Here is a 12,500-nt window from a genome sequence, read left to right on the forward strand (position 1 = left end):
ACATTAATGCAGAATATCAAATAAGCTTTTTAACATTTATTCTAGAGATTATGCAATGTTTTAAAAATACTCAAAAATAAGGTAATCACACCTGATGAATCAGTCATTCGTACTGGAACACCACGGTAACGTTGTAGTTTGAATGGATTGGAATTCACGTTCACATACCGTGATCATATCGCACGACCGTAGATGGTGTTATATGTAGGTATATAGGTACCTTGCACTGTTTTAGCAGCGTTGACACAAACGATGGAAAAAAGACAAACAATGCTCCACTTAAAGGCACACAGGCACCTTCTTTACAGTCAATGCATATTTTCTGGAACTTGAATGAGAATATTTTATTCTTCATTCATAATTATTTTTTTCGAGTAATTTAAGCATAATCACAAGTTTAAGTTTAGCTAGCAGAATGCTTCCATTTTCTATGGAGGTAATCTTAGCTCATTCTTAAAACCAGGGAGATTATTCGACCGAGTTTATCACTAAGATTAATTAAAAACAAAATTAGTTACTTATAGTAACCTTACGATAAAACGATTATAGAAGACAATAATGTATAATTAAGAAAGTGTTAATTCATTTTATATGACATTCCTCTAAATAAGTACAAAATGGAAAAACGTATCATTACATATTTAAGTTTGAAATGCACCTAAAGCTTTTATTCCAGTTTTGGTCGTCTTGACTTTAGAGAATCGACAGTTCGAATGTTATCCGAGTTTGGTGTCATGGTTTCAAGTGACGAATGAGCAACAACTGTTGCGCCGTTCAAAAGTTACAGATCAAATTTCCAAAAGCCCAGTTTTCGAAAAGGCGTAATCGTATATGAACTTAATAATAAATAAACTAAGGCCGCTCTAAAATAGACGGATTACATTTATTGCTAGTTAAATGTAATAAGAGTTGCTTTTGACTGGACAGAATTGCACTTTCTTTTATTTTCGCACTACGGTGGCAGTCAAAATAACGAACAGTTATGAAATAAGTTTTTGCACTTCTTGATCAGGTCAGAGGACAAATCGGCTATATCCAGTCAATTAGGAACATTCTTGACGATCAGCCTAACCCATCAGAACTGATTCTAGACATCTCGAAGCGGATTACTTCCAAGTAAATATCACTTTTGCATCCCATTGTTCATTATTGAGTACTTCTAGCTTGAAGGGAATAGCGATTAACTTTTAAGATATTATTGTATTATGCAACGTAACGAAAGTGTTACGAAACTTTAACAGCGATTCTCTTGAAACATGCCAAACAATTCATACGACCTGTTCAAAACTGACCAAAATTTTGTATATATTTTTCTCAGTTTTGTTTTGACAGTTCTCTTTGGCGTGTTTGGAGACATCTGGTGACCCAACCATAAAACAAAAATTAGTTCTACATGGTCGTTGGAAATTTTACACAAGTTTCGTGGGTTAGCCTGTACGTCTGTTCGCTGTGCTTGGAGTAAGCTAGGTGTCCAAGTGCAAAGTGTTAAATTTGTCAAGTATGCCAAATTGTACAGACATAAGGTTTAGATTTTTCTGGATGAATCTTATGAAAAATGATTCATCAAAACTATCCTTTGATCTTAGCCTTTAGGTCGAGAAGCGATTTTTTCATTTAAAGATTTACTTAACGACAAAAAGAGCAGAGAGGTCTCAAATAGAAATCTCATAAAATTTACATTCGACTTCAGCACGCAACACATCAGGTGGGAGTATGACATTTGGCATAAAGCCATTTGGCATAATGCCTTTTGGCATAAAGCCATTTGGCATAAAAGCCATTTGGCATAAAGGCCATTTGGCATAAAGGTCATTTGGCATAAAAGCCATTTGGCATAAAGCCATTTGGCATAATTTTTTTTTTCGTGTGATCACGTTGAGATTCACTTTTCGGACAACGTTGCATGTTTTCTTTTCTTAAGTTTTGCGGCATTGCCGCAAACATCGAGGATGCAGGGGGTGAGGCGGCACAAAGCCGCCGAGCCTCCCTAATCCGAGGAGGCCGCCGACCCGCCGTCGGAAGCGGCGGCCTTATTACATTGGTCTAGGTCTACTGGGGCCTCCTAGGTTTACGTGAAAGCTAGGGGTGATCCCTTAGCCCCGTCCGCCGCGCGATAGCGCGAAGGACAATATTTAATAAAAGTTCGAACGCGCAGCGTGAGGAGGCTGGTGTTGACTTTTGTAGAACCGCAAAAAGTAAGGCGTTTAGACCTAAGCTTGAACCGACTCCTCACGCTGCGCGTTCGAACTTTCTTGAAAGTGTGTCCTTCGCGCTATCGCGCGGCGGACGGGGCTACGGGATCACCCCTAGCTTTCACGTAAACCTAGGAGGCCCCAGTAGACCTAGACCAATGTAATAAGGCCGCCGCTTCCGACGGCGGGTCGGCGGCCTCCTCGGATTGGGGAGCTTCGGCGGCTTTATGCCGCCTCACCCCCTGTATCCTCGATGTTTGCGGCAACGCCGCAAAATTTGAAAAAAAATTGCAAGTTTATTTAAACAGTCACCACTCGATAAGCTGAAATTATGCCAAATGGCTTTATGCCAAATGGCTTTTATGCCAAATGGCCTTTATGCCAAATGGCTTTTATGCCAAATGGCTTTTATGCCAAATGGCTTTTATGCCAAAAGGCATTATGCCAAATGGCTTTATGCCAAATGTCATACTCCCCATCAGGTTGACGCCCACGAACCGAATTGGGCGATTAAATTTATAGTGTCATTTTAATAAATCTTATTATTCACAGTCAAATTTTAGCTACTAAATTACCCTTTCAAAAATATAAGAAAATCCAATAAATTATATCTGGCTCACTCACTTGGTGAAATGTATAGGACAATCCAATAATTATTAAACTAAATAGGGTTATAAAATTTAAAGGGTCAATCTGATAAATCTTATCATTCAGTGTGTGATAGAAGTTAACGATAAATCCATTACGAAATAAAGACAAATCCAATGAATATCAAAAGCTGTTATACCTAGGAAAACATATATAAAATTCTAATACATTTCATCATTCTGAAGTTAGTACACATGCTGGCGTGCCTGAGTCGTGATCCGTATCAATCTCTGTTAATTTGTTTGGGAAACATAATCCTAGAAGAACGATTGTTTGTGTTTTAGCCAGTGGTAATTTTTCGCCGGAGGATTTTACCAGTTGAGTGGCAGCAAAAATAACTTAAATTTCATCGCTGTGATATAAGCCAATCATTTATAAGCGTAAGTTAGAAAAGTGGAATGGCTGAACTTCTTGGTGTTAATATTTTCATATTTATTCTAACAGGTAAAACACGGGTCTTAAAATGAGGGACAGCAGCGAAGGAAAACAGATCCGGACTTCAGCGAGAACGTGCACGGTTCCATTCTTCGCCATGCATAGGTAGTTCATTTTTTAAAACATAATTCGTTTGAAACTTAATGCGGATTTTTTTTCCAGGAAACTCCAATCCACCAGAACAACAGCACCCAATCCGCTGAATCTGGATTCATGTACCAGCCAGGATCAACATGGATCAGGCATGAAACTGTGTCCCACCATCCATGAAAAGTGTTTGAAGTGCAGTGCAGTGTTACTTTTCAAATATCTTGATTTTTTAATAAATGTTTAAATAAAATAATTTTGGTTAAATTTGTTTATTTGAATAAATAAGATGAGAAATAGAAATTAAATTTCAGGTATATTTGATTTCAATGATGGAACCATTCATTACACTAGTTTTAATAATAAATCGTAATAATTCTGCTCTCTATTAACATTCATTGAAAATTCTGATAAAATAAATCATTTTTCTTCTGATAAAAAGTATTGGATTTTCTTTTAGTGCGAAAACACTAAAATTCCTAATAAACCTTATAGCCGGATTTTGTTCAGTGCATCCAGCATTATTTGTATTGCGTAATGTGTAGTTAGACCTTCGTTTTTATATTTAAATTTTAATCCTAAAATACCACCAAATTATACTTTCATCAAAACTTTTTAATCGGTACCGGCAAACGAAAAAAAAGTTTCATTTAGTTTACGTTTTCAATGCCGAAAACATCAGCCGGACGACGATGTCGGTATGCAAAAACCTGCTGATGCGACAGACGTGTTGTTGATTGATACCTACACAGGCAGTATCAGGCAACGGGGTTGGTTGGCTGGCTCGAGAAGCGAAGGACGTTTTTCGCCTTTTGCTGTACACGGACGGGTATACAGCCTGCCTCAATACCATGATGCAAGAGAACAAGGCAAGGCATGACTGTTGCCATGTGAGACTGATTCTCACATGGAGGAACAACGGGCAGAAGGAACCAATCGGTTCTCAATAAGTTACTTGCAAATGGATAGGAAGCTGATCTTATCTTTGATAATGAGTTTGTTCGAAGTAAAAAGGACTTGAGAAAGCTACTTACCTAGGGATCATTCTTAGATCTGCATTCTTGTTAGAGGGATTCGGTTCGAACCAGATCTCTAACAGCTTTTCGACTCCTTCGAAAAAGTGCATATCTTCTCTGCTACTACTACTACTGTTCCCATTACTTAAGTTCTCGTTCTCCGCCATTCTTCTTCCGGGTTCTTCTATCCGGTTAAGTCGAATCTAGCTTGGACTCACTATTTTTGCTTTTAAAAGCTTCTCCGATGATCGTGCTTCCGATGTCTGGATTTGCACGAAGCTCAGTAAAATAAAATTGGAAAACTCAAAGGGAAAACCAAAAACGAAAATACTCAAGGAGAAAACGAAAGAGAAAATTTACACTCCTCCCTTTTTGCCGTCACTATTCTTTTTTTCCGATGGACAATTTTCGCACATCAAATGAGCAGCTACAATTTTGGCAACGTTTGCACCGTCAACCCGAAAAATCGATCCACTGCCCCGGGAGAAATGACGGATGAAAAAAATGAAAAACGAAACAGAAGAAACCCGATTTGGAAAACTACTTTCACAGGAAAGTCGCAACACTTTTCCGCGACAATTATTCAATAAAAAGAAACCATTAGCTACAATTTCCTGTACGAATTTAGGCTCTATCTTTATGTGCCATTAAAATCGATTAGCCGCGAGAGAGAGGACCTTTCCTAAGCTGTCCGAGTGTCCCCTAGGTAGGTCTGACCACAACAAAATTTAACCGAAGACTGACTACAGAACGATCGGTCGGTCAGCCAGCATGAACCCAGTGTGTGCGGTAAAAAAGGAAAGGAAATCATGCGCACGCCGGGAAAATATTAGACTTCACTAACACTAGCGAGATTTGATTTTACTTGAGATACGCCAGTGCCCCCAGTCCCAATGTGCAAGAAGCAACAGGAGACCTCAACATTGGTCTAAACCTAACCCTAAAATTCCCAAACAGCACTCCGACTGGAGCCAATCAGCTGCCTGTGATGCCTCCAGAATCTTTCAATGTAGTATGAGTTTGGTACCGGCTTACAAATACAGCCGGAAATTTTCCATTAATGCACAAGTGTACGTGTCGCTCCAAAAAAAACTGTCAAATTTCCAGTGTTAAGCGGGCTGAGCTTTTTAAAAAACAAAAATTTGCATACAAAAACAGAACAAGTCATCTTTGGAATGTTTTAACCCACCTATTGGGATTGGGCCTGCTAAAAAGAATAAAGCGTGCTCTTTACTCTTACACAGATTTCCATAAGAATGACAGCTAATCGGAGTGAAATTGGAGTGAAGGCTATTGCTTTCTCTGTTTAACACACGAGAAATCGTATACCGGGATTGCGAGCGCGCCCATCGCCCATCAGTTCAATATTTTTATAACCCCATGGGGTTATTTAGAACTTTTAAATAGAAGAGCTTATTTCCGACGAGCGACGAAGTGAAAACTGCTAATAGCATTCCGTCATTTCCCACGTGCACTTGCTCACGTGTTCGAAAAGAGCATTAAAAATAACCTCCAAAGCGCTTACTGCACGCTCTTCTTTTTAAACTCAAAATTAAGTATTTTTGGTTCAAAACAGCACTTCGGTGGCTTCCCTCAACTTTGAGTTTGACTGGGCAATAACAAAACTAAGTTCTGATAGGCATACTCAATACTAAGTTCGGCAGCCGAACTCGGATTTATCCTTTTTTCGAGGGTAGCTGATTTTCAGGAAATTAAAGGATGATTAAAATTTGTTATACCCGGATGTTGCTGTTCCGGTACATTGCATTGCAATTACAGAGCGGTGGAAAGTTTTGACATTCCCGGTCAAAGAAAACTTCCGGATGTTACTTCCCACGGGAAGTAAACAACATCCGGAAGTTTCCGGACATTCCAAGCCGCTCACCATATGATGACAATGACGGACAAAATTTTACGCTGACACGGTGACCATGCATTTCATTATAAAGTTTCTTCATAGTTTTCCGGTAATTGTTCCGGAACGACATAATTTTGCGACGTGTTCGTTGGTTGCTGTTCCGGTTCGGACTGAACTCGCTAAGTGTTTTCAGTCAAACAAAGAGAGTTCAATTTTTAGTTCATAAGTTCGAACTCAGCTTTGATCCCTCGTCGAAGGAAAAAAAAGGGATCAATTTTGAGTTCGCAGTTCGAACTCCGTTTTGATCCATCGCAAGGAGGAAAAAAGGGTACTTAACTTTAAGTTCATAGAATCGAACTATGTTTTGAACCTCGGTCAAAAATAGTTTATATAAAGATTCCCAACTCTTATGAAAACCGGGAGACAAAAAAAATAAGCGCCACCGTCAAATATGACGGCAGAAATGCAACTAAAACACAGTGAACACTGTTAGCAGAAAAAACTCATGTAAAGCATTTTTTATCACACTGTGGGACACATGTACTCAATTGAGAGTTTTAAAGCACAGCAATCAAAATTCCCATTAACAATAACTTATTTTCGCACTCAAAAATCTTTAGTGTCAGAAATGAGGGTGTGGATTATTTTATGCGCAGCGCACAAAAAGGGACTGCAAACTTTAGATCAGTGGATTGGTACATTTCTGCCATATTTTAAATCAGTACCTATTTAAATCAGTTTTCTTTATTTTTCTACTCGCTAACCGCTTTTTGTGACAGCAAAAGATTGCACAATATCCAAATTTTTCAAAAAAAATATATCAGCCTGATTGTTTCACTTTGAAGAAGACTCAAAATTTGCAAAACTAATAATAAAATAATATTCTTCAAAATTTAACACGACACTTGAGGTAAAGTAAAAATCCACAGTTTTATAAGTTGATCCAGCTGTTTCTATCATACAGCACTTTGAGTATTGGATTTCCTTGCAGGCCATTTAGCTAAATTTAGTTCTGTCTACAAAATTAACAGAGTGAATGAAGGTAGCGGTACATCTCAGGTGAAAATGAAAAATCTTCTCTAGCTAGTAACTAAAAATAGTTGAAAGATGAATTTTGAACTGGTCTCAGAGTTTAAAACCTCCTAAGATGTTTTAATTTCGATTCCTCTGATTTAACCGTAGGAATGTTGAGGGAATTGAGGGAATCAAAAATTAAAATCTTAAGAAGTTTTAAACACTGAGGCTGGCTTGAAATTCAACATTTCACTATGTTCTTAAATTATAAATAGTTAAATATTCCTCAATTATTATTTTCTTTATTCACTTTTTCATTCATTGTTGATTTCAATAATCAAAATAAAAACATTGTGAACGTTAATGTTTTCATTCTTATTTTAACTGTTTAAGTTTAAGTTTTTCAATTCAATCGGTTTTAAGTATTTCAGCATGAAAAAAGCGGCCCAAAACCGCTTCAGAATTATTCGCGCATTCTGAGTAACCATGACTCAGTTGTCGCGAAAAGGGCTGTTGAGTAAAGGCCGTTTAGTCAGAACTGAGTAGGTGCGGTATTGGCGACAACTGAGTAACCGTCACTCTGAAATGAGTAGCTGAAAGTTAGCGAGTTGTCCGTGGACAAGCGTGAACATTTCCATACACCCCCCCCCCCCCCCTCATCCTCCTCCTCCTACTCCTCCTCATCCTCCTCCTAAGTTGTCCACACGCTCCTTGTTTTAAACTCAAAATTAAGTAGTTTTGGTTCAAAACAGCACTTCAGTTGCAGCCCTCAACTTTGAGTAAGACTGAGCAAACGCAAAAACTAAGTTCTGACTGGCATACTCAAACCTAAGTTCGAAAGCGAGTTCCCTTTTTTGAACTTTCTTTATGCCTTTATTCGTAGCTACCCAAAATGCAGTTCTCGCAGCCGAACTCGCTAAGTGCTTCCAGTTCAACACACGCGAGGAGGGTTCAATTTTTAGTTCATTAGATCGATCTCAGTTTTGCTCCTTCGCCGAAGGAAAAATGGGATTAGTTTGAGTTCGCAGTTCGAACTTCCTTTTGAACCATCATCGCAAGGAGGAAAAAAGGAACTCAACTTTAGTTCGTACAATCGAACTATGATTTGACCACGGTCAAACAGCACTTCAGTGGCAGCCCTCAGCTTTGAGTTTGATTGGGCAATAGCGAAACTAAGTTCTGACAAGCATACTCAAAACTAAGTTCAAAAGCGAGTACCATTTTTTGAACCGTTTTTTATGCCCTTGTTCGTAGCTACCTGAAATGCGGCTCGCCAAAAATGGCACGAATGGGATTAGTTTTGAGTTCGCAGTTCGAACTCCATTTTGAACAATCGCGAGGAGGAAAAAGGGTACTTAACTTTAAGTTCATAGAATCGAACTGTGTTTTGAACCTCGGTCGTACTTAATTTTGAGTTTAAAAAAAGGAGCGTGCACGGTCAAACAGCACTTCAGTCAGCCCTCAGCTTTGAGTTTGATTGGGCAATAGCGAAACTAAGTTCTGACAAGCATACTCAAAACTAAGTTCAAAAGCGAGTACCATTTTTTGAACCGTTTTTTATGCCCTTGTTCGTAGCTACCTGAAATGCGGCTCGCCAAAAATGGCACGAATGGGATTAGTTTTGAGTTCGCAGTTCGAACTCCATTTTGAACAATCGCGAGGAGGAAAAAGGGTACTTAACTTTAAGTTCATAGAATCGAACTGTGTTTTGAACCTCGGTCGTACTTAATTTTGAGTTTAAAAAAAGGAGCGTGCACGTCGTATGTGAAACTTAAAACACAAATTTGATTTCGAAAACAATCTTATTCCTTAAAAATCAATTTTCTAAGCATTTGACCCCACGGTGAAGAGAAAAATATTTCCACACGCTCGGCTATATTGAACCATTATTGTTTGAAAAATAACCATAATCCAAGTTCTGTGGGTTAAGTCGTTTTATGACTTTTCAGTGAAAACTCATAAAATGAGATTTGGTGGAGAACTTCGATTATGGTTATTTTTCAACCGTGTTCGTATAGGTGGAAAATGCTTGAAAAATAACCGTTTTCAGAAAAAGGGAACGCGATTATTTATTTTGAAAATTAGAAGGAACATTTCCGCAATGAATTTGATGTGTTTTTTTCAAATTATTATTCCAAATTTTATAAAATTAATAACTTTTTATCACTTTTCCTGAACATTACAAAATATTTGAATAAGAATCCAAGCAATTTTTTTCGATGATTTCCTTTGGGCTAGCTGGAACAGCGGGGGACGATGATGAGTGCGCGGAACAAAAAGTCTCCCCAGTTGAATACGGACTGGAATTTGTCAGACTAAGCATCCGGCTCGCGATAAGATCCCGGTGATACATCCTGTTTCCCGAACTAACACGATATTTAGAACGTCTGCTCCAGCTAGCTGCGTTTGTTCCGGAATTTGGATTAGGAATTGGTCGTCTTCATCGGAGAACCTGTAAACAAAGAAACGAGAAATAACACTCAAAAAGGTGCTCCGCTAACATAAAATAAAAAACACTCACCTCTTACGCCTTGGACACGATTTCTTCGAAATTAAGCCATCCGGATTTACCTCGTTCGGGGGATACTTCCTTGGCAGATAATTTTTCTCAGCCATTCCAAGGTGTTGATGCTTGCAGAAACAATGGCGGACCGATCAAAAAAGAAAAATTTTCTATGTTCTAGAATTTTTAACCATTTTTTTTGGTTTTAAGCTAGAACTTTTAAAATGGTTGAAATTCAACAGTTCACTATGGTTTAAAAATAACAATAATCGTTGTTTTTAGGAAAAAACCATAAAACGGTTGAAAAAAACTCGAAAATGGTTATAAAAAAATGAGCGTGCAGGTGTTCTCAGTTTTCAGTGTAAATTCTGCTCGTGCTGTTTGTTTACATAAAAAAATGGTAGCTAAAATTGCATAAAAAAATTAATAATTGGATTTTTCTGGTTTTTCATCGCTAAAATATAGTCTAGTCATTAGTTTATTTAGTGGCAAAAGCGGACAGTTCTAGCAGAAAATGTCAAACGAGGAAGGTAACAATCCGTTTATCAATCCTTCACCTGCGGTAAACATTCCAACAACGAGTACGAATTCCGAAGCTACTGACACAAAATTTGATCAGAATCCGATGGAGAATCGATGTGTCCAGCCCTCTGATCCGGATGCTGAAGAGTTGGACGATGTACCAGCTACCATGACTGCTTCATACAGTGAGATTGCATATACGCAGAATTTTTTCGGTACAACGGCAGATGGGGATGGCGGAGATCACCAAAACAGTGCTGATCATCAACCAGATCGATCTGGATCGTCTTCGTCATCTTCCTCCCAGACCCGAAAGCGACCTGATTCCCTGAATTGTGATAGCCGAAAGAGTGGTTGAACGATGTCTTATTTCCGATAGAATGAATTGTTCATAGAACTTTTAATTTCAGACGCTTCTTTTCCATACAATTTGGAAGGTACGGTACGGGTGGACGGCAACATGACTCACTTCGTTGCAGAAAATCTAGAATATAAAATTAAACTGGCCAGTCCGGTGACGGTAACCCGTAAAGATTCCTGTAATCCATCTGGCTCCCGTCAGAGCACTCCATCTGCTGCGACTGGCGTTACCGGAGGGCTCAGTAGCTACGGTGGTTTAATTCCCCGGCCCTTCATGATGCCCCCACATCTAAACCAGATTGATCCGAATGTGCTGAACGAAGTAGAACGGGAGGCTCAAGCGCTGGCCGCATCGGTTGACAACCTCAGCGAAAGTTTGTGCTCGGTGCTCCACTCAATATCCTCGATAACGGCGGACAACGTGGAGATTTACAAAAACTCGGTAACGAAACTAACCGACTGTATGGACGCTAACATCAAATGCATGTACACAATCATGGCCAAGGCTGAAGAAATCTCCAAAGCCATCAAACCGGCAGAAGCGCTCGCCGGACGAATGTAAGTATTATTTTCCCGTATTTTCGAAAATTTAAAGAACTTTCAAATTTAACACCGAAAACTTTTTCCAATTGCAACCCGGAAAGACGAGAGATTAAAAGGCTGGTCGATATGTTTGAAAGTAATGTTTAATTTCGACACCAACTTACATCGTTCATAGCAGCTCCCTGTCCCCTACGTTGAATGTCCCGTAAGTTCTTGTTTAGCAACCGTTATTGTGATGTTAGCATAATATGATTTAAATAAGCTTCACATCAGTCAACAGTGCTCATTTCATTGTTGAATTAACTATAGCCATGATTCTTACAAGATAATATTACGTATAAAAATATTATGAAAATTGATTCTGTCAATGACGCTTTAAGTATTTATAATAACCGATAAAAATGATTGGTGTATTTTCATTCGTAATAGAAGTGAACGAAATTCTGACCATTGATGCAGCTTACTTCAAACCCATATAACGAGATTTTCTACTGTTGATAAGTATATCCGATAACAAGTTATTTCTTTCTGGAATTTCATAATCAATAGTTTTGTTAAAGCTTTTCAATAATTTATTTCAAAATTTCAATAAATTCTTTCACTTTTACCTAAATCTTCTCTTGGAGTACCTTCAACCCAGTATGTGTATTATAAAGTATAAAATATATAAATAACAAAAAATTAATCTATAATAAACGGCGGAATGTGTCCATTGAACTTTCGTTCGATCTCCTCTGCAACGGCCAAACAGTGACGATCACGATTGCGGCCAGCAATAACCTGTATTCCCAAAGGTAACCCGTCCGAGTTGAGACCCAGTGGGACCTGGGTAGCCGGGACGTGTAGCACATTCCACAGGCACCAGTAGCTAAAGTTGTACACGTTAACGAACGCCGAGTAATGATACGGGGCACAATGGGTAGTGCTGTGATAAAACAATACCCCATCATCGCCCAGCAGCTCTGTCAGCTCCTGATCGCACTGTCGAGTGATTTCTTTGACTTTGTCCGCGTCCTCCGGTGGTAGAATACTATCAATCAGACAGTACACGGAAGCCATCGTGTACTCACTGTTACCGGTAAGCTTCTTAGCTAGTTCTACCAATGGGGAAAGTTGTTTGCCATTTCCCAGCAAATTATTGAAGCTTGCAGGTTCCTGTGTCATCCAATAGCGCCACATTTTGCTGGTCTTTTCGGTTCCTTTGAGGGTTATTTTCTGCACCCCGTCCGGAGAAAGAGTTTGGAAATGGTTCACTACCCGATCCATTGCTCGCTGAAGCTGAGAATGCACCGAACTACACTTGAGGTCTCCCGAACTATTGA

General features: G+C 38.9%; 3 protein-coding genes across 4 annotated transcripts in view; 1 reads left to right on the top strand and 2 right to left on the bottom strand.

The window, feature by feature from the left end:
* Nucleotides 1-5,119, bottom strand: part of LOC129745107 (S-adenosylmethionine decarboxylase proenzyme) — a 41,985-nt gene extending 36,866 nt beyond the window's left edge. For both annotated transcript variants that reach the window (XM_055737952.1, XM_055737951.1), the window contains exon 1: nucleotides 4,397-5,119. In XM_055737952.1, the coding sequence (XP_055593927.1) occupies nucleotides 4,397-4,545 (149 nt within the window). In that variant the 5' untranslated portion in view covers nucleotides 4,546-5,119. The remainder of the gene's footprint in view (nucleotides 1-4,396) is intronic.
* Nucleotides 5,120-10,118: 4,999 nt separating this feature from the next.
* Nucleotides 10,119-11,577, top strand: LOC129744615 (BLOC-1-related complex subunit 6). The gene is made up of 3 exons (XM_055737233.1): nucleotides 10,119-10,628; nucleotides 10,686-11,193; nucleotides 11,280-11,577. Exons 1-3 carry the CDS (start codon nucleotides 10,268-10,270, stop codon nucleotides 11,323-11,325), a joined length of 915 nt encoding a protein of 304 aa, XP_055593208.1. The 5' UTR covers nucleotides 10,119-10,267; the 3' UTR covers nucleotides 11,326-11,577.
* A 150-nt stretch (nucleotides 11,578-11,727) lies between these two features.
* Nucleotides 11,728-12,500, bottom strand: part of LOC129744614 (fatty-acid amide hydrolase 2) — a 4,190-nt gene continuing 3,417 nt past the window's right edge. Inside the window, exon 6 of the mRNA XM_055737232.1 lies at nucleotides 11,728-12,500. Coding sequence (XP_055593207.1) covers nucleotides 11,860-12,500 — 641 coding nt within the window. The 3' untranslated portion in view covers nucleotides 11,728-11,859.

The sequence above is a fragment of the Uranotaenia lowii genome, chromosome 2 (genome assembly GCF_029784155.1).
Source record: "Uranotaenia lowii strain MFRU-FL chromosome 2, ASM2978415v1, whole genome shotgun sequence".
NCBI classification, from domain to species: Eukaryota; Metazoa; Arthropoda; class Insecta; order Diptera; family Culicidae; genus Uranotaenia; species Uranotaenia lowii.